We start from the raw sequence: 18,747 nt of genomic DNA, 5'->3' as shown, positions 1-18,747 counted from the left end.
TGAATAAAATACCGATATTTTAAGAGTTTTTTTGGTATATTTTTTGGTCAGCTGCATTATTTACTACACAAACAATGACACCTTCAAGTGTTCACGCTTCTTTAAACTTTTTTATTTATACGTGCAGTTTGCAATAGTCGATAAACTGTAATCTACACATAATACTGCGTTGAATAGCCAGGAATAAATAAATACATAAATATATAAATATACTAAATTCATAAATATGATATATGTTTATATGTATAACGACGTTGATGAATGACGTGTTAAAATTAGCCTAGAAACTCGCCAAGATTTCCAAATGGAAGGAAATAAGGTGGCGACGTTGAGCTTGTCGAATTTGGCTGAGAAATGCGGTCCAATTGAGAACAGTGGGGATAGCGTTTGTAACAATCTCGACCCTTGGCTCCCGTCTTGCCTGCGAGCCGCAATTCTCGCATCGCATTGTTCCTCCGCCACTTCGGCTTCAGCCCAACATTTTCTACCGACGACTCCATCACCGCTCTAACATTGCACAAATTTTATGAAGGAATATATGCCATATTTTTTGTAGATACAAATAATAAAAAAAAAAATAACGCGTACGTCAACTGGTCGCACACCGTGCTGCCCATATCTCCAAGTCGTTTGGTTAGGAAGGAGTTGGCGATGCAGTAAGGTCGGTAAGCACATTTAAAGGGCACCTTTCCATCTCGAGCATGACTCAAGGACATCTTCGCATTACAAATAACTCGGTCATGTGTAATTATTTCAAGATACAGAATAACGGAGATTGTGGAATTACCAAAAGGGGCAGGAGTGTAGGGGTAACATCATCCGTTGGTCCGGTCTGTTCATCTATGTCGATAAACCCCTCGGACGTATCACGACGTTTTCGCCCCGGTGCTAAAGGTCATAAAGAAAATTGACTTCACTTGATTTTTTGGTTATATTTTTAGGTTCAATATGACACAGCTTTAATTTGTACCCTTTATTTTATGGACGGATTATTTATATCAAAGTTTAGTCAATTATTTTTAAGATAATTGTTTTTTAAACTACCTGCAGTTGTAGACATCTGCCGAAGGACATTCTGTCAAAACCAACATAATTTTTCTTACTACACATATAAATATGCCCAATAATTTAATTTGTAGAGGCTTAGGTTGGGCAGGTCCGTTAATTGGTCAGTATTATTATGTATTTCCAATGGGAAAAGAGTCTGTATGTTTGTAAATCTATTCAAGCCTTGAAAATGTTCCACCAGTCAGGAAAGACTGTCAATAAACTTTTCTTGTTAATGTCGTCTGAAAATGCAATAAAAAAGCGTCGTCAGCTAATTCCCATCTTTTACATACGAAGCAATGTAAGCAATACAGGGCATTGTACAAGGCAACAAAATATATTTTGTCCAATAAAGCTTTGCATATTAAATCATAAAATGAAACAAATATGAATTCTATACCGACCTGCAAATATGATGCCAGTCCTAGTACACCCAGAAGGCCCAGTGCAGAATTGCAGTCCTTCCTGTGTTTGTGAGCCGGATGAAATTATTATAAATATATTCATGCACTTACATTAGTAAATATGTGCACACCCTCTTTATGAAACTTATTTATTGTTCATGGTAAAAATCGACGGACCTGCTCAACCCTTTGAACCTACATCTCATTTTACTCACCTGGATGAGAGACAATAAGGCTAAGAACCCGAGAAGGCCCACAGCTGAATTGTTCACAGATTCTTCATGCCCTTTGGTGTGACTTATTTTGGACATTTAACAAAATACACACCTACTACATTCTGCACTGTAGGTAGATTGCTGTACTTACCCGTGACTATGACCATGACCCCCAGAAGAATGACCTCCACCCCAGCCATGACCATGGCCATAACTTTGATGCCCATGTCCTCCAGCTGCTACCGAATTATCTTCAGCATCTTAAAGCGTCCAAAATTATTAATATTTCGCAACTCAAAACGTACGATACTACTAAAATTGCATGCCAGATGGTAAATTACCACCAAATGCGTAGTCTGCGGGGGCGGAGGAGGCAGCAGCTTGGAGTCCACCCAAGCTGAATGAGCTCATCTGTCGCCCATCACCTCCCCAATTTCCAGGAGGAGGAGGAGGAGAATCTTTATAAATCAAATAAGTGGAATTCAATAAATTCGTCTCCAATCGGTCACCATTAATCACCTAAAAATATAGCACACGCCGTAAAATACCTCTCGAGGAATAATGGTAATTTCTCATATAGTTTGGTTCCGCTCTAGGATTCCGAGCCTTATTATTATTGTCGTTGTTGTTATTCGGGATATTATTCTGGATTCTCATACCGTATGCCGTATAGGGGACGGAGGACAAATGAATATTGTTATTATTGCTGTTAATATTACCATTCCCAGAATCATGATCTGATTCTTGTGCAATTTGATCGTACATGTTATTCTTAAACTTTGATTCTTGTACCCTTTTGCTCTTTCTTTTGACACCACCATTTCCGCTTCCTACATTATCATTCTCTTCTTGACACGAAATTATGGAAAAATAGAGCCCACAAAAAAGTACTAAGAAACACTGCAAAGAAACCCGTTGTAAGACCCACATTTTATTCTCTCGCTTTTTTTCTTTTCTAATATTTGTTTGTTTTCGAGATGACTTGCAAAAAAGGAACTGAATGAAATTCGGGCAATCCATACAATTTATAGGAATTCTGACGATTTACTTACCAACAAGTACGAAAAAACAATGAAATAAAGGAACCGTTATTTATTATCAAATTCTAGACAAATAAAAAGAATTGTATTTGTGTAATGAACGTGTGTTTTTTTAAACCTACGTATGTATGTAAATGGTAGAATCAAATTAAATGGGAGTTAGTAGTTTATGCTGTTTTTTGGTACCCGGCTCGACATAAATTTAGCTTGGTGACTGTGGTTGATCACGGTCATGGTCATGGTCAGGAAATAACAAGGAGACATTATACGCGTAAACAAATACGGAACATAACAAGAAGTCATCTACCGATTCTGCTTGATAGTTTGATAATAGTCGTATATTTGTGTCCCACCAACCATACACACTTCTTCTTGAAAAAGAAGACAATGAAATGACAGTCAAGACAATAAAATTGTTCAGTGGTCGGGTTAGTTTAGTTTTACACGAGTAGAGTGACAACATCATAGCCATCGGAATGAACATTATCATGTCAGGAGTCAACTCGTTCTGTCCAAATTTATTGTTTGCCGAAAAATGAAATCTGTAGTCGTAAACCCTGATTGTAAGTCGTTCATGAAAAATGTGTCAAAAATCGGTCAGCACAAGAGACAAATACGTACATGGTAAATACATGTTTTATTCTTTCATTGAATTTCGATCTGCAAAAAACTTTACACATTATGATTGATAATATCAGGATATTTTAAATTGGTGTATCAAAAGCAAAATTTTTACTCAAGTCATGATCATTACCAAAATCACTGAGACGATTTCAAATACGAGTTCTGCATACAAAATAATAGCCTACATACAAGGTAATAATTTTTTTAAACTCCCAATAATTTGACAGTGTACATTTTTTATGCGCTGGATATGCACATTGTCAGTGTAGTTGTACGAGTATATTCTATTTAGAGTAGAAGTATCTGCCTTCAGACGAACATAATTTAAAACATTGCGTTAAAAACCAAAAATAAAAATAAAACCAACTAAGGTTAAAGTTAAAAGGACATTTTCTGACAAATGCCCCATTTTGAGAAATTAAAAGTAGTCGTAAGTGTACATGATACCGATAACATATGAGAAAAATATAATGACTTTATAAATTGAGTTCCGTTGTCAATCCATGGTTTGAAAAAGAAGTGACTTGATAATGCCTGGAGATTCAGGTTGTTGGTCCATGTTGAAATTGATGTGATAATTCGATCCCCTACATAAACAATGCAACATTTAAGGAAAAGTTGTCACAGTTTTCGATACCCAACATAGAATGCAACATAAAATTAAGTACCACGTTTCTTTCTGGTTGTCGGACATATGAATGGAAATTTGATTGTTGTTGTACATAACTACCGCTTGTGGTACCGGAAACAGAGCAAACTGGCTAATTTGACCCTGTCGTTAAACGCATTTTCAAAGTCATCATTGAAAACTTGGACAATGTGTCATGAGTGGTGAGATTTTTAGTGTACCTCCAAACAGACAACTAGCTTATAGGGAATTTGTGCAGTAATCTTCATTGGATGAGGGAATTCCACTTCAAAATCGTGCGCAGTTAAAAGGCTTGCCGATTCTGATGGTGTCTTGTAATAGAAACTCATGAATTCATTTTCCAAACGATATTTAATTTTGTACGATGTTAAAGGTCCGTTTAAAATTGGCCCAAAAAATTCAATCCCAGCCAAGTAAATGTCGTGACTTGCTAGGAACCTAAAAATGCCACAAATTCAGTCCTTGAGCCTTCGTAATTCTAAATTGCGCTCATATTTATACCCACACAACTCACCTCAAACTTTCTTGTGCATTTGGGCAATGGACCCGTCGATAACTGTATTGAACTTGGTTGTAAAGAGGAACATTTATTAAGGGTCGAAGTACACGTGGTCGTTCAATATACGGCGACGAGGGCAAAGTCGGCCTACATAAGTATATTAAAGGAGTGCATAATACAAATGCATAAATATTATTAAATTACCACAGCTGCCACGGTGTCGAATGTCTGAGTAGAATAGCATCGATGTCTTTTTTACTCAAAATTTCTGTGGGTATCACCACATTGCTAAACTCTTTTGCACCCATCATGGTGAATCGGACGTGTTGAAAAAGATTTCCACATACCTAAATAATATGTTAAAAATGTTGTTAGTTATTCTTGACATGAAAACAAAACATATTGCATAAATAAAACTTCTTACGCGACGATTAAACTCTTTCTTGTCTGAAGGGTAGTGTAAGCGATGACATTCTGCTTCTACCCAACTGGAAGTTACATGAGACACATTATGAAATAATTAACGAAATCATTTCTAATACAATTTTCGAGTAAAATAAAAACTTGCGCTAAAAGTCGGACAAAAAGATCAATTTCCAAAACCATGAAATCGTCCCTACTTATTATGCTTCCCAAAGTAAGGGCATCCAACTTTAAAAAATTTGGATGATGGAGAAATGCTGGTCCTTGTCTAAATATGGATCAGACATAAGTCAATTAATTCGTACATACAGAGGTTAAAAATTAAAAATGAATGATTTGTTAACATTATGCAAATCATGAAACATTTACTTTGACATACTTGATCATAAAACGAAACGAGAGAGTTTGAAGATCATCCAATTCATAGAGCATGGCGGAGAGGTGATATTTTAGACAATTTTCCAGTGACAGGGTTGCCTTTGCAAATTCTCTGCACTTGTTCGTTATGTGGGGAATCTCGTACACAAATGCGAGTTTCAGTAGGTCACAAACATGACTCTCGGCGAAACACAGGTTGTCAGAGTTGATATACTAATTCATATACCAAGTAATATTTCACATTTATTAATGTCCCAGATAATCAAATGAAAACCGTATTGCTTTGTAAATGGATACCTTAAGGAAGATGCCGAACGAGGCTGCAGCGTACTCCGGATGCTCAACTTCCTCTATATTATTTAAGAACGACTATATTATTAATTAAAGCAGATTTTATAATTATAAATTATCAACTTGTGCACCTTGGGCGTAGACAATCTCTGAGAACGCTTGCGACTTTGCGATTAGCTGGGATTTGAGACCAAACATTTTTTCTTTCTCAGGTCCCACAAGGAAAACGACGTACTTGGACCATCCATTTTCCACACTTCCGGTAGATGTACCAGTCTTATTAGCAGTGCTCATCATCATGGTTAAAAACTTGAAGAAAATGCAACATAAAAGCTTTAAAAATATAAAAATAAAATAAAAATGATGAGAGCAAATCAACCAGCTAAAGAAAAAGACCAAAAACATAAAGAAATTGAATAGACACAATAATATGTAGGCAGAATGATGGATTGCTTGGAAATGCAAAAATGAAATCACTATTCAGCGGAAAAATGCAAATCGTTCTAGAGACAGGTTGGTCAATTTGCATTGTATTGATAATATAATTATGCATTCAATAAGTTGTCTTTGAACTGCTAAATAGTAATGAATTTGTGATTAATTTTTATTTTAAACTACTTCCAGCGGTATAGGGAATACAAATTAAAACTGTCTCAATATTACGTACAAGTATAAAATATATCTATTAAATAGCTACATATAAGTACACACATACATACAATAATTTCAGTCACTCATGCTGTTCACCCGGACAAATCTTCATTTCGATACAGGACTAAATCATAAATGTCACAGATGACTTTACGACCGGCAAAAAATCTATTATGAAGCGATGCTTTAGCTCTGTCTGCTTCAACGGGGGATGTAAATTCTACAAATATTTTCACAATCACTGGAGCATCTTCTTCATCAGACTGCTTTTCTTGGTAAATTATGACACGATTTACAGTCCCATAATTTTGACATTCTTCTGTAATTTCATCCTGCAAATAATTTACATACAAGAGAGCATATTTAGTGATTTAGTATAAATGTCTATATATATATTTACATAATGATTCAGATTACAAGTATTACATAATTTACCTGCAATGTTTCATCAACGTCTTCTGGAGTTACCATATTCTTGAGGACAATAACAGGAGAGCTTTCATCCCTCATGAGTTTTTGCATTACAATGTGTCTCGCACTTTGACCTCTAATTGACATGTTTTCTTGTGACGACAAGCTGGTATTTTCACTCTCAACTTCTGTCAATTTCTTCATAATATCTTCTTTCTGTAGTTGACAAGACAAAGCCATTATTACATTACCATATAAAGTCGATTATTTTAATGCAATGATTAACATAATGAACAAAACTTACAACTGCTGCATTTGCTGCAACGGCGGCCGCTGTAGTTGCAGCTAGTGCTGCTGCCTTTCCCACCTGCATTCCTCCGATTGCTGTGGGGACGGCAATGCTAGGGGGAGGTATTTGAACCGCTGGTCCAAATCCTTAAAAAGTAGAAAATGTTTATATATATATAAGTAAGTACTTAGCGACTTATACGTGTGTTTTTATGCATGTTTAAAGTAGTTTACCGGAAGCACTACTTGTCCCCGGTGTAACCAAACCTGGGGGTGGCAATACAATTCCAGGTGGAGGAACTGATGACAATTTGGGAGCGTGAGTTATCGAACTGAGTCTTCCAAGTGTAGGGGTAACCAATTGAGGTGGATTGACCAAACCCGACATGTTGGATAACGTTGGAATAATCGTCGGAACAATGAGTGCGGGCGGAGCCACTGCCATGGGTGGAGTTGAAGGTTCCTTAGTAAGTCCCAAAACCGCAGCAGTATTGGTAACTGCTTCCATCGCTTGAATTTTTGCAGTAGCCGCAGCCGCTGCCACGGCGGCTGCGGTTGGCATCTGATTTTGTCCAGGGGCTACTACTTGCAACGCGTTCGGTGGAGTTATGGCTTTCCCAACTCGAAGGTACTGCCCACCAAGATCAAAAAGATTCATGGAAGCAATAGATTCCATTGCTGATTGGGCATTCTCGTACTCGATAAAACCATATCCTCGATGCTTTCCAGGGGCAGCGCCAGGAGCCAACTTGCAGGATTTTATTTTTCCAAAAGCCTCAAAAACACTGAAACATTCAACCAAAAACGAACCAATTTCAATTCAAACGAGTAACAGAGAAGAGTAATATAATGCGTCCGTCACTGTCCGATTACCTTTTAATATCATCCTCGGTCAAATCTTGATGAATTGAGGCAATATAAATTCGGTGGTACTCTCTTGCCTCATCCATAACTTCGTCAATGACTTGATCCATGTGCGAAAACTTTATCCTTGTATCTCGTCCACACTAAATTAGAAAACAGTTAAATAAATAATTCCGATCCCCTTCTTATTCACACTCCACTATTTGCTAATGCTTTACACACTTTGGCCCTTTGACCCACTCTAATGAACTACTATACTCTTCTAAACTATTATTAATTCAAAATTAAATCTCTACTACCTTGATATTTCGTCCACCAATCATAACCCCATTCATTTGCTCCAACGCCAGTTGTGCCGCTTCAGGAAGGTCATATTCCACAAAGGCGAATCCTTTATGCTTCTGTGCCACTGGATCCCAGGACATATTTATAGTTTTGATCGGACCTAAGCAAAGGGAATTAACACGTCAGATATTACAGTAAAATAGATTTATTTAAAAATGAATTCATTCATGATATCAATTTCGTACCAAAAGGAGCAAAAGCTTGACGAATCGTATCCTCCCTCAACTCGAAACTAATACTACCAATGTAGACGCGACACATTAGGACGAGGGCTTGGTGTCTCTGAAGAGATTTGGCCTGTTGTTGTTGATGAGCTAGCGTCTGCTTCATTAAGACATATTTTATACTTTGTTCCATAGCATACTTTTTTGCCCTCGCAATATCATCTTGATCCCGGCGTTCAAGTTTTGGTAGTGCAACGCCCAGAATTGAAGCAGCAACGTCGCGTTTTGCACCTGGACCTGCCGTCAGTGGACCACTCTGATTAAGATCAGCGATGGGAACGACGAGGAACTCTTCGGGAGACATGTCCTCAATCTTTTGTCGCTTTAAGAATGGATCAACATATACGCCGGAAGAGTAATTGGCCATTCCTGAACCTACAAATTAATGAATAATATATATAGAATGCGTAATTTAAGTTGACAAAAATAAATCAAAAGAATACGAAAAGTAATTTGTACGTTATTTTCAGATTTTCAATTCAGAGCTTGTTACCTGAGCTTAAAACAGCAGAGTCCATATTTCAGTCAATCTAACCTTTGATAGTTAAAAACTTTAAATCCCTTTTGTGTTTTGATAAGAATTCAATTTCGCGATTGAGATGCGACCGGCGTTGTTTATTTTATTTACTAAAAATCGATTAGTGTTTCAAAGCCAGCGCCTGTCCAGTCTTACCCCAATAAAAATTCTACCGCGAAATTCAAAGTTGAAGCAAAGTGACGAGAAGATTCAGCCCCAAGGAAAAGAAAATATTTTCAAAATCAAAATTTTCGAAAAATTAATACTACTAAACTACTCTTTACAGTTTTTTGATTTTTTAAAACGCCGATCTGGTTGGAATTTGTATATTTATCTGATTATAATAACTTCATAAAGGTGAGATTTGACGGAGATGGTTTGGTTACCATTTACCAAATTAATTATTCAATTTTGCATTTTTGTTACCTTCACTCAGCAGCACTAGTAGTGCTGCACTACATTCTGAGTACTCTTCTATTGAATCTCTTTTTAATCAATTATAAAAATAATTACAGATGGGATTCCCTCAACATATAATTCTACTTCTCCTCGTCAGTTCCAGCCTTAGTCTTGGGCTTGGTGTTAGTGAACCACTTGTGGGCGGTGGTTCACTTGAAGAGTCTTCAGGGTCATCGTCGTCTTCTAGTACAACTGGTCGTGGTGTTAGTCATCCCTGGAACAGGATTGAGGGAAAAGTAATTGCTCCAATGGAGAAGAAGACTAATGACTGGCTTATTAATACACAAATTTTCGTACGTAACAAACAATGTCAAATTCATCCTTTCAACAATTTTAAGAAAGATACTAAGATCCGTCGGATTGAATCATCTATCTAATTGGCATATCATTTTTTTGTAGGTCAATGGAGGCGAACACATTGGTCTGTTGAAAGAAGACGGATCTTTTGTTGTTGAGGGACTTCCCGCAGGATCGTTCGTAATTGAAGTTTTTCATCCACTTTTTCAATATGAGTCTGCTCGTGTGGATATCACATCAAAAGGAAAATTAAGAGCAAGAAAGGTCAACTATATTCAACCTGCACTGGTAATTATTAACCAAAAACCTGCCTACCTTATACGAAACAATCTGAATGCATCGTATTTTTGAACATAGGTGACGCATCTACCTTACCCTCTTCGACTCAATCCTACTGGACCTTATAAATATTTTATTCCTCGAGAACAATGGAGAGTTACAGACGTTCTATTTTCCCCTATGGTGCTAATGATGGTTTTGCCGCTTGTACTCATCCTTATTCTTCCCAAGATGATGTCTGACCCAGAAACGAGGAAAGAAATGGAAGCTATGCAAATGCCCAAATATGAGATGCCCGAGATGTCGGAGGTGCTGGCTAATTGGTTTGGAGGTGGATCTGGAAGTTCAGAGGATAAGAAGAAGGCAATCAAAGGGAAAAAGAATAATTAACAAAGGGTTGTAGTAGCTAGACTATATTCATAGTTATCTGTTTTAAACCTTTCTTGGTCTTTTTTTTTAACAAAGACAAACAAAAGGACTCCAAATTTTTTTTACGTATGCCCCAGGAACACATCATGTCAATGGTATCAAGAGAGAATATTTGTTGTCCCACCTTCACTCTTCACTATTATCGTCAAATCAAAGCCTAGGAATATAAATTATTATTCGAACCATATAAATAAATAGGTTGTAAACTAACTAAAGAACCCAAGTTGTCACTCAGTATTGATGTCAGTCAGATATTGGGAATATTGTGATCCAAACAAGTAAGGAAACCTTGTATAATTTTATTATTATTATTTAAAACATAAATGTCTGCCTGTCATGTGGATGATTCATTTTAATCTTTTATCGATTAATTGCATAGATGATAGTGCAGATGTCTTATCCTGTAATTAATTGATAATTAATTAAGTGCCTCCTTGTCATAATTAATAGTAATAATTGTCTCCGTATGTGTAAATATTATTAAGAAGGTCGCATGTTTATTGTACAACGGTTTTTAATGAAACATTTATCATGTTATAAAAAAGCATCATACAAATATAAATAATAATAAATACCAAAGTCAGGATGTTGGATAACCGATTTACTGAAGAAGTTTGGCTTCATTTTATTGTCCATTATACATACAAATGATTGGTAAAATTTTTCGGCAGTTCAACGCGAGTCAGGTCTTTTGTTTTCATATAATAAATAATATTAAGTTAGAGTATATATGTTCATGTAAAAGTTTGCGTGCGGTCGGAGCTAAGTGAACTAAAAAATCTGCAACTAAAAATAACGTAAATAATACAAGCGGCCTAAAACTGATAAAACATTAAATTATTATTGTGCTGATATTGGACAACTGGGAAATTAAAAAAAGTTCAGTGCATACAGACGGCGAATGTGCAATGTGTAAAAATTCAAAAATGCAATCGTTGGAAAGGGAGATTGCCAGACTTTACGAAATCGTGTAAGTGTAAGTACCAAGCACAATATGATATGTTGATCGATTACATCCAATATAAAAATGCAGATAAATAAATATATGTGCATTCTACCATAAGTCATTTTGGACGACCAACTTCCGTGTAAATAATTCTTGCGGGGTGAGAAATTACACACTACTTGATTCCACTTGCCAAATTTTACGTAGTACGTACATAAGTAATAGAATAATATTGCAGCACAAAGCAAAATAAATACTACACTACGAATTGCATGTCCACCTATCGTTCTTGTATCACATAAAGTCGGAGTGTCTGATAAGTAGAAATATTGGTAACCTAACTGATTCAGTCAAGATTTAAGAATAATCAACTTGTGCATAAAATGAATTTAAGTACAAATATTAGCATATACATATTTAGATAAGCCTTGATTGGGCTAAATATTTCGCCAATGTATGAAGGACAAAGGCATATTGTGACGCGTTTGAGACGAGGGACATTCTTTGCTGACGCAGGACTTTGAGCAGAGCATCGCACCGTAATTTCTAATCAATCAAATAAACAACAACCATTAATTTTATATACATCACTTTTAACAAATATTTGAATTGGGATCATTTTATTTACATGTCCGCAATCAGCAGCGTGAAGAAGGAGATCGGATAAGATAAATATTCCGCTTCGGCCAGCACCCGTTCCACAAAGCACGGTCAGAGGCAATGTTGGTTCGCTAACTTTTCGTTGAATTGAATTTACTTCTTCCAAAAAGCCTGCAAAAATAAATGTGCTACTAATAACTCTTGTTAAAAGAAATTTTGCATAAAAAATATTCTATGCTTACAAAGAAAATGTTCTGTGTGAACTGGAACGTCATCTTTCCACTCTTCCTCATACGGGAGTATGAAAACTTTCCTCTGCTTCTTTTTCGAAGTATAAATCAAATTGAACTCTCTCGCAATTGTCAGGTTGGAACTATTACGACGCTCGCCTTTGCTTTCCACAACTTGAAACTAGATGAAAATTATAAGAAAAAATAAAGCATATGTACATCTACCAAAAATTCCACAAAAAAATATGAACATGTGTACATCATTAAAGGATAAGGTGGCTCCTTTCTGAAGGGGATAGAAGAGAGCAGATGAATCTCTTTCAAGTGCAACGATAACTTTGATTTCCTTTTCCCAAATAAGTTGCCAAAATGCAGATCCATTTCCAGGCAGAGGCAATTGTGCTACGGTATACAGCCACTGGCGATCGCCAATTTTCACCTATTTTTACATTAAATAGTCAATGAGAATTAGGCTAATTGGTATTTATTGAATTAATTAATTAAGAATGCTCTTATTGCCGACAATGGTGAAGCGTTAATGTAACCACTCGGATTTTGTCGCGTGGGACCTAACCGAACAGAATTATCTTCATATGGAAGGATGTCCGGGGTTCTGTTCCGCTTGGAATTTTCACGTTTCAAAGCTGTGGCAAAACTAGGATTATTTTTGGTTTTTGGAATTGCTTGAAACTCACGAAGAACTGCTGGGTCAATGGCCTTCCCAAATAGTTGTCCAGCCTGATTGATATTGAAAATATGTAACTTTATGCTAACACACAATCAGCAATACCGACAATGTTATATAAGACATGCTTACTTTATTCGTAGATTTTTGAGCTGGACAACGATCATCTATAATTCTACTTTGTATTCGAATTTCAGGGAAGCAACTTGTACTTGAGGAAGGTTTTGGAGAGTCAACTTCATCCACGCAAGTTGAAATTGATGAGCTATTTGCGCTTGTTGAGCATTCAGTATAACTTGTAGCAGTCGAAGAAGTAACCGATGCAATTGAATCATCCATAACAGTAGGTTTCACTTTTTCCACTTCCAATATTTCCTCTCCGCCCACCTCTGACAATTCATCATTATCTTCTTTGCTTGGTAATTCTTCTTCCTCTTCTTGACGTCCAGGTTCAGAATGTATTTGAGCACTAACAATGGACGAAGTGGCTGAAGGCGAGAGTTGAGCTATAGTTAAATCTGTTGTTGCTGGTTGCGAAAATGTATTCCTAGACAATGAAGTCGTAGAATTTGAGACAGACGAATCAGTAGAAATCTCCTGATTTGACCCCGAACTACTCTTGTTTTGTATGGATCCAGCAGAATTCGAGACTGAAGACGTTGAGCATAGACCAGGATAAGGAGGAGGGGGTTTAAACACATAGATGGAAGGAGTTGTTGTTTCATTTTGTAATTGTGGGGGTTGAGTGGTTGTGAGGGGTTGAGACTGCATAAAGTTCATTGTTGATGGATTATTTAGCCAGCTACTTTCATTTGGGTATGCATCGGTAATTTTGTCCTTGAATATCATTGAAGATGAAGGGGAAGAAGTTGCTGAAACTTCAGTATTTGCAGATATCTCGTTATCCAATGCGATAGTGCCGCCGGCAGAATCGCTGGATGAGGCCTGTCCATTTCCGTTGACATCGGATGCACTATAAATAAGATATATAAGAGCATAAAAGATTTTAAAAGTACAAATTTTCACAATTTTGTGTGGTCTATCGAATCTATCGATATTTGTCGTACCTGTTGGAATTTGATGCAGAGTCGCGTAACTCCATGGAATGCATTTGCGAAACTATTTCATTCTGATAAATTGGTTCTTCCTGTGAATCATTATATATGTATCAATAGCAAGCACCCACGCTACTAATATACAAAGGAAAACAATTGTAAAATTTGTAACCTCTAATGATGCCCTAATTTGTTGCAGAGTTTGACTCTGACTTCGACTTCTTTCGCCTCCAGAAGATGAGGAAAAGTAGAGCTGCGATGAACTTTTTCTTGACGACAAATCTGGAATTCCCACGCTCCCATATTTTTGCTGGAGAGCAGCCGTATAATCAGAAACGGCCCTGCCGTAACCATTAGAGTATTCCAGGTCGCCACCTAGATCAGCCAGTGGATTTGTTCTAACAGAAGGTATCATTTGTATCTATTAAAAATAGAGTGAATTAATAATCCAGTTCTAAATGAGTTTAACTGTTTTGTTTACGTTATCAGTTACATGATTATTTACCTGATTATACAATTCGCCTGGATGGTGAAACATGAGTGGTTCAGCTACTCCTTGTTGTTGAAGCAGATGAGGGGCACAAGATTGAAAAAGATGTGACTGAGGCTGTGAAGGAAACATTCCATGATTCTGGTTGAAATGAAGTTGGTGGTTTACATTAAGCGCTGAAGCCGACGAGGAATTTAAACTAAGACCACTTTGATTGAATGATGATGACGAATTGTTCATAGACGACGAGAAATTGGACGAAGCACCAATTGTCGAAGAGGACATGGTTGGAGCAAGAAGATCAGGAGGGACTCCTATAAAGTCAAAGATAATCGCATCATTTAAATAATATATTTGAAATTTAAAATAAAATTGTATGCATTTGTTGTACCAGGAAAATAGGCTCCTTGATCCATGTTTCCCATATGAGCACCACCAGGATGATGATGATTGTTCAGGTTTATATTTCTGTTTGGATGGTGATCTTGTTGATTCGGCATGATATGTTGATTATCTGTTGCAATTTGTTGTTGTGGTCCTACTGTTTCCGACTGGATGTTTTCTTTATAGAATGTGCTTTGCAAGAGACTAAAAAATGTTTTTATATTTTTATACATAAATATTTATATTATGTATATAATAATATATATTTATATTATTTATATTACCATATTTTTCGTACATATTTAGCGACTTCAGTATCAGAAAAGTGATATTGCATTGTTCGATGAGATTGTGAACTTTCAACAACAAAGAGTCTCTTGTGGCCAAGAAGAGACTTGATATCTATCCATCTTTAGAAAGAGTAGCAATTGTACAAAATTTAACAAATTCAATATAGTACAAATCATTCATATTTTTATCTTTCGATTATTTACCTAAATGCAGCAATGTGAGTCCAATCCCGACGTCGGATGATTAACCCATTAGCGGAAATGCAAATTAAAATATCATTCCCAGCGTCATCCTTGGCTATAACAATAACAACTTTATCTTAATACTGTGAAAAAAATAGAAATGTGAAATAAACAATGAAGTATTATTCATAGAACTCCTGAATGTAGCATGGCTTCGATTCGCAAAATACTTGGATTAGGTAAATCGGATTATCAAAAGTAATAAAAGTGGGAATGATTGGAGTTTTCGAAATGGCCATTACACGAGAAACAAATAAATCAAAAATTTTCCTAAACTGTTTTTGTCAAGATTTCGCATTTCTAACTGGATAACATAATCTATGGCTGAGTCGGTTGATAGATACTATTATTCTCACAATTGTTATACATATTCATTATATTAACCTGGATAAGGTTCTTGTCCATAACCGTCCAACTGCTGAGCCACCATGATGTAATAAATTTCTGCTAATGGTGGTGGGAAAGATATCATTGAATGATATTGACGAACCACGGCTTCAAATAAGGCATCGACATTGATTTGAGGTAACTTTCCAGTTGAGATCAAATCCTAAATGCATAGACAAAGTTATTTTAGATTTATTTAGTTGTATATGTAAATTCAACCTACCTTTGGGAGTATTGCAAAATCTCTTAAATACTCCACAGTATGTCTCTCTGGAAAATATTAAGCCAAAATTAGATAAAATATCATGAGGATTAGATGTCTGCAAAGTGCATATGAAATATGTATATTATTATTTTTAACTGAGCAAGCCGAGGAAGGTCGGTTTCCTCAGATATGTACATGCATTGTATACAATGCCTAACTACTAAATAATTCCGCCTGGGGTCTGCTCATTATTTTTATATTCAAACTGGAAGAACCGACGCTCCCCAACTGATAAGGAGAAGCGTCGGGTTGAAGTACCCAATAAATTTATGCTTTTGGGTATTAGACAAAGTTTTACCAAACCTGGATCAAAATCTCCAAACTCTCCTTGTAAACTGTATGCCGCAAGTGAGATTGCCTGGTCAATACTGCAGTTTAACTTTCCATCAATTACGTCAGATTTACATTGCAAAAAGTAGTGATATCTACAACGTAAACAAAACATCATTAATAAAGGCAGGTCAAAATAAATTATATCATTATTTTCAAATTATCTACCTGGCCATCTCATCTTTCAAAAGGTTCACATCCCCCACATAAAACATGACGCCCAAACTAAGTTGTGAATCTTGTGCATATTTTTGCAATTGTTTCCTCAATCTATAATATAGCATGATCAAATTTGGATCGTTCATGTTTTTCCCAAAATAAATTGTTAATAAAATTGTATATGTGTTGGCATTTGAAACTTACGGACGATCCAAATCCACCCATCGATGGCGAGGAGGAACGCCACGAGAAATGTAGCGGAGACCAAAAAATTCAGGCTACAAATTCAAAAACCCACAAATACATATCACAACGCTGACAACAGTATCATTTGACATTTTTGTATTTGATAACTGCTGATACAATATTATTTGACATTTTATCATTTTATAAGGGACACTAACGTTATCGTCCCTACCGCTAACGTTACGATTACGATACTAAAAGTCAATTAATCGTACTATTGATCTGATAGTATCAGACTGATACTTATAAATTCAATTTTTTTACCTGATGGAGACCTAATCGTTGAGAAATATTGAGCAAACACTCTCTTCCCGTTGAATCTGAATCCAGGGTGCATTCCTGTTAATTGTTATTATAAGTTTCACAATCAATATCTGTTCATAATAAACTAATAACATATTTCTTAATTAAAATTGAACCGTGGGTCACAAACTTACCATAACCCCATTATCAAGCAGTTCCACGGAGATGACGAAGGCAGATTTTGAAACCACATTGTATTGTTTCGAGTTCCTTTTTAAAATCCGGAGTGGCATGTTAATACTTTTTGTAATATTCCTAGTATTTCTATACTTCAACGGACGGAAGTTACTTAATTTACAGTTATGTTTGTTTTATTTGCTATTTATTAAGTGAGTAGGTTCATTCACTATATATAAAACTTGATAATTATTGCTATCAATTCGTGATGCAGTCTGAACTTTTTAAAACCCGTTTTATTCTAAATCAGTACCCAAATAAAATGATTAAATTCTTTTGATTAAAATAAATAAACTAAATATTTTTTAAGGAAAATTAAAATATAAAAAAAACAAGTAAAAAAGGGAACGATAATTAATTTAAGTTTATTTATTAATTTTTCTCATCTTGAGTCCGTCAACATTTCGTCTTCAACTCATTTCGTTCCCCTACCTTGAACATCATCCTCCTCGCAATATTTAGTTTTTTAAAGAAAATCTAGCTCATCAAATTTGATCCAAAAAGCATGCACTCATTTTACCATCGCTTATTTATATCCTTGCCATGTGCTACATATGCATAGCAGAGATTAGTGTACAAATAATAAGTTATTTATTCTCATGAAAAGTAAGTGGATCAGATAAGGGAATGACGGAGGAGTGTGTTATCAATCAATCACTACAGGCATTTAATGTGGTATCATGATCATTATGAGGGTTAGGCGAGATTACAGAACGTGTCGAAAATTATTAATTTTTGGCCGAAATATCCATCGCTGGATATTTTAAATGATCTCATCGTATTCCTCATCCTTTTTTCATGAGGAATGAAGTTATCATTTCCAAAAAGCCGGGCTTTTAAAGCCGGCAGCAGATTTTCTTTGAACCACTGTTCATCTAAAAGTTTGCAAAATGCATAAAAAAAATTTTATGTCCATTTGAAAAAGTGTCGATCTGAAGTTTCAAATCAAAATTAAAGCACTGGAGGCGCATAACCGGACGTAACTAGTTTATCTTTATGCAAAGTAATTTAAATTCCGAATATTAAAAAAAGAATGGCTGCGAACTGGGTAGTAATCCGAGCGTTGTCAGAGAAAAAGTTTCGCGTCGACCTCATATCTTATGATCCTCGCTGAAGTTGTGCATATCTTGGTGAATAATTCAGTTCAGTGTACGCCCAGGGACCTGACACTTCGTGGCCAGTTGATTTTGGATTGATAAAAAAATTCTTGCCTTGTCCACATCAATTTTTCTCACGTGCGTCGGGTTTCTTACAGTGCGGGGAGCATGCGTTCGACGGATGTGGCGCCGTCAAATTTCTTGCCTGGTTCCTTTTTTCAACTGAATCCTTTATATTAGGCATTGGGCCATTAGAAATGACAGTTTTTTCATCATGGAGTTTGTTTAGTATTTTTTTGTACGTCATTATTGCTTGGCAAACTGTTTTATCAGCATGGAGCTCTGTGGGGTCAATTTCTGGACCCGTTTTCAAACTTTCGAAATTGAGCTTTTGGGTCACGGCGCAGCTTGAACCAAGCTTCGAGAAAAGTTTCCAATATTTGGAATTAGCGCAACTGTTTAATTTATATGGGCAATTGCTACACGTTCTGTAATCTCGCCTAACCCTCTGTATATGTACAGAAAA

General features: G+C 36.1%; 5 protein-coding genes across 8 annotated transcripts; 1 reads left to right on the top strand and 4 right to left on the bottom strand.

The window, feature by feature from the left end:
• Positions 1-90: 90 nt before the first annotated feature.
• Positions 91-2,642, bottom strand: LOC110845084. 3 transcript variants are annotated; one of them, XM_035848708.1, is made up of 9 exons: positions 2,459-2,642; positions 2,215-2,372; positions 2,008-2,124; positions 1,818-1,926; positions 1,667-1,748; positions 1,045-1,075; positions 788-888; positions 589-716; positions 91-507 (listed from the first exon to the last, which is right to left on the bottom strand). In XM_035848708.1, the coding sequence occupies exons 1-9, from the start codon at positions 2,485-2,487 to the stop codon at positions 276-278; spliced, it is 987 nt and encodes a 328-aa protein (XP_035704601.1). In that variant the 5' UTR covers positions 2,488-2,642; the 3' UTR covers positions 91-275. The 3 variants fall into 3 exon arrangements, with proteins under 3 accessions (XP_035704601.1, XP_035704600.1, XP_021947136.2); XM_035848707.1 differs by having other exon boundaries at positions 2,215-2,642; XM_022091444.2 differs by lacking the exon at positions 1,667-1,748 and adding an exon at positions 1,452-1,512 and having other exon boundaries at positions 2,215-2,642.
• Positions 2,643-3,324: 682 nt separating this feature from the next.
• Positions 3,325-6,010, bottom strand: LOC110843677. The gene is made up of 10 exons (XM_022089688.2): positions 5,702-6,010; positions 5,577-5,629; positions 5,281-5,492; positions 5,047-5,169; positions 4,903-4,966; positions 4,683-4,825; positions 4,494-4,625; positions 4,180-4,417; positions 3,999-4,102; positions 3,325-3,917 (listed from the first exon to the last, which is right to left on the bottom strand). Exons 1-10 carry the CDS (start codon positions 5,973-5,975, stop codon positions 3,827-3,829), a joined length of 1,434 nt encoding a protein of 477 aa, XP_021945380.2. The 5' UTR covers positions 5,976-6,010; the 3' UTR covers positions 3,325-3,826.
• Positions 6,011-6,150: 140 nt separating this feature from the next.
• Positions 6,151-9,008, bottom strand: LOC110843042 (poly(U)-binding-splicing factor PUF60). Its single transcript, XM_022088954.2, has 8 exons — positions 8,847-9,008; positions 8,315-8,728; positions 8,084-8,229; positions 7,794-7,927; positions 7,155-7,705; positions 6,937-7,067; positions 6,657-6,848; positions 6,151-6,553 (listed from the first exon to the last, which is right to left on the bottom strand). Exons 1-8 carry the CDS (start codon positions 8,869-8,871, stop codon positions 6,314-6,316), a joined length of 1,833 nt encoding a protein of 610 aa, XP_021944646.1. The 5' UTR covers positions 8,872-9,008; the 3' UTR covers positions 6,151-6,313.
• A 62-nt stretch (positions 9,009-9,070) lies between these two features.
• On the top strand, positions 9,071-10,934 carry LOC110843040 (ER membrane protein complex subunit 7 homolog). Its single transcript, XM_022088950.2, has 4 exons — positions 9,071-9,227; positions 9,386-9,622; positions 9,729-9,914; positions 9,984-10,934. The coding sequence occupies exons 2-4, from the start codon at positions 9,386-9,388 to the stop codon at positions 10,293-10,295; spliced, it is 735 nt and encodes a 244-aa protein (XP_021944642.1). The 5' UTR covers positions 9,071-9,227; the 3' UTR covers positions 10,296-10,934.
• On the bottom strand, positions 10,691-17,560 carry LOC110843039 (tyrosine-protein phosphatase non-receptor type 14). Of its 2 annotated transcripts, XM_022088949.2 has the most exons (19): positions 17,082-17,551; positions 16,909-16,983; positions 16,603-16,676; positions 16,408-16,509; positions 16,213-16,334; positions 15,868-15,914; positions 15,642-15,807; positions 15,219-15,312; positions 15,009-15,134; positions 14,732-14,928; positions 14,356-14,654; positions 14,023-14,271; positions 13,863-13,942; positions 12,928-13,768; positions 12,630-12,848; positions 12,370-12,549; positions 12,123-12,291; positions 11,909-12,051; positions 10,691-11,826 (listed from the first exon to the last, which is right to left on the bottom strand). In XM_022088949.2, the coding sequence occupies exons 1-19, from the start codon at positions 17,178-17,180 to the stop codon at positions 11,698-11,700; spliced, it is 3,411 nt and encodes a 1,136-aa protein (XP_021944641.1). In that variant the 5' UTR covers positions 17,181-17,551; the 3' UTR covers positions 10,691-11,697. The 2 variants fall into 2 exon arrangements, with proteins under 2 accessions (XP_021944641.1, XP_035702974.1); XM_035847081.1 differs by lacking the exons at positions 10,691-11,826; positions 11,909-12,051; positions 12,123-12,291 and having other exon boundaries at positions 12,411-12,549; positions 12,685-12,848; positions 17,082-17,560.
• Between the last annotated feature and the right edge of the window lie 1,187 nt (positions 17,561-18,747).

Source organism: Folsomia candida, unplaced genomic scaffold (genome assembly GCF_002217175.1).
Source record: "Folsomia candida strain VU population unplaced genomic scaffold, ASM221717v1 Fcan01_Sc002, whole genome shotgun sequence".
Classification (NCBI taxonomy): domain Eukaryota; kingdom Metazoa; phylum Arthropoda; class Collembola; order Entomobryomorpha; family Isotomidae; genus Folsomia; species Folsomia candida.
Note: the sequence above shows the minus strand (reverse complement) of the source record. Positions and strands in the feature narration are given on the sequence as shown.

What these genes read in the sequence shown, in the direction of transcription:
- LOC110843040 (XM_022088950.2), top strand. Translation starts at nt 9,386, where the DNA reads ATGGGATTCCCTCAACATATAATTCTACTTCTCCTCGTCAGTTCCAGC. An exon ending in TTATTAATACACAAATTTTC is followed by an intron (nt 9,623 to 9,728) that starts GTACGTAACAAA and finishes ATTTTTTTGTAG; the next exon opens with GTCAATGGAGGCGAACACAT. An exon ending in ACTATATTCAACCTGCACTG is followed by an intron (nt 9,915 to 9,983) that starts GTAATTATTAAC and finishes TTTTGAACATAG; the next exon opens with GTGACGCATCTACCTTACCC.
- LOC110843039 (XM_022088949.2), bottom strand. Translation starts at nt 17,180, where the DNA reads ATGCCACTCCGGATTTTAAAAAGGAACTCGAAACAATACAATGTGGTT. An exon ending in AACGATTAGGTCTCCATCAG is followed by an intron (nt 16,677 to 16,908) that starts GTAAAAAAATTG and finishes TTGAATTTGTAG; the next exon opens with CCTGAATTTTTTGGTCTCCG. An exon ending in TCACACAGAACATTTTCTTT is followed by an intron (nt 12,052 to 12,122) that starts GTAAGCATAGAA and finishes TTATTTTTGCAG; the next exon opens with GCTTTTTGGAAGAAGTAAAT.
- LOC110845084 (XM_035848707.1), bottom strand. Translation starts at nt 2,596, where the DNA reads ATGTGGGTCTTACAACGGGTTTCTTTGCAGTGTTTCTTAGTACTTTTT. An exon ending in CCTTATTGTCTCTCATCCAG is followed by an intron (nt 1,076 to 1,666) that starts GTGAGTAAAATG and finishes TGGTTTTGACAG; the next exon opens with AATGTCCTTCGGCAGATGTC. An exon ending in GCAGATGTCTACAACTGCAG is followed by an intron (nt 889 to 1,044) that starts GTAGTTTAAAAA and finishes TATGACCTTTAG; the next exon opens with CACCGGGGCGAAAACGTCGT.
- LOC110843677 (XM_022089688.2), bottom strand. Translation starts at nt 5,975, where the DNA reads ATGTTTTTGGTCTTTTTCTTTAGCTGGTTGATTTGCTCTCATCATTTT. An exon ending in TCGACACCGTGGCAGCTGTG is followed by an intron (nt 4,626 to 4,682) that starts GTAATTTAATAA and finishes ATACTTATGTAG; the next exon opens with GCCGACTTTGCCCTCGTCGC. An exon ending in AATGCACAAGAAAGTTTGAG is followed by an intron (nt 4,418 to 4,493) that starts GTGAGTTGTGTG and finishes TGGCATTTTTAG; the next exon opens with GTTCCTAGCAAGTCACGACA.
- LOC110843042 (XM_022088954.2), bottom strand. Translation starts at nt 8,871, where the DNA reads ATGGACTCTGCTGTTTTAAGCTCAG. An exon ending in CTCTGCTGTTTTAAGCTCAG is followed by an intron (nt 8,729 to 8,846) that starts GTAACAAGCTCT and finishes ATTAATTTGTAG; the next exon opens with GTTCAGGAATGGCCAATTAC. An exon ending in TTGCAGCAAATGCAGCAGTT is followed by an intron (nt 6,849 to 6,936) that starts GTAAGTTTTGTT and finishes TGTCAACTACAG; the next exon opens with AAAGAAGATATTATGAAGAA.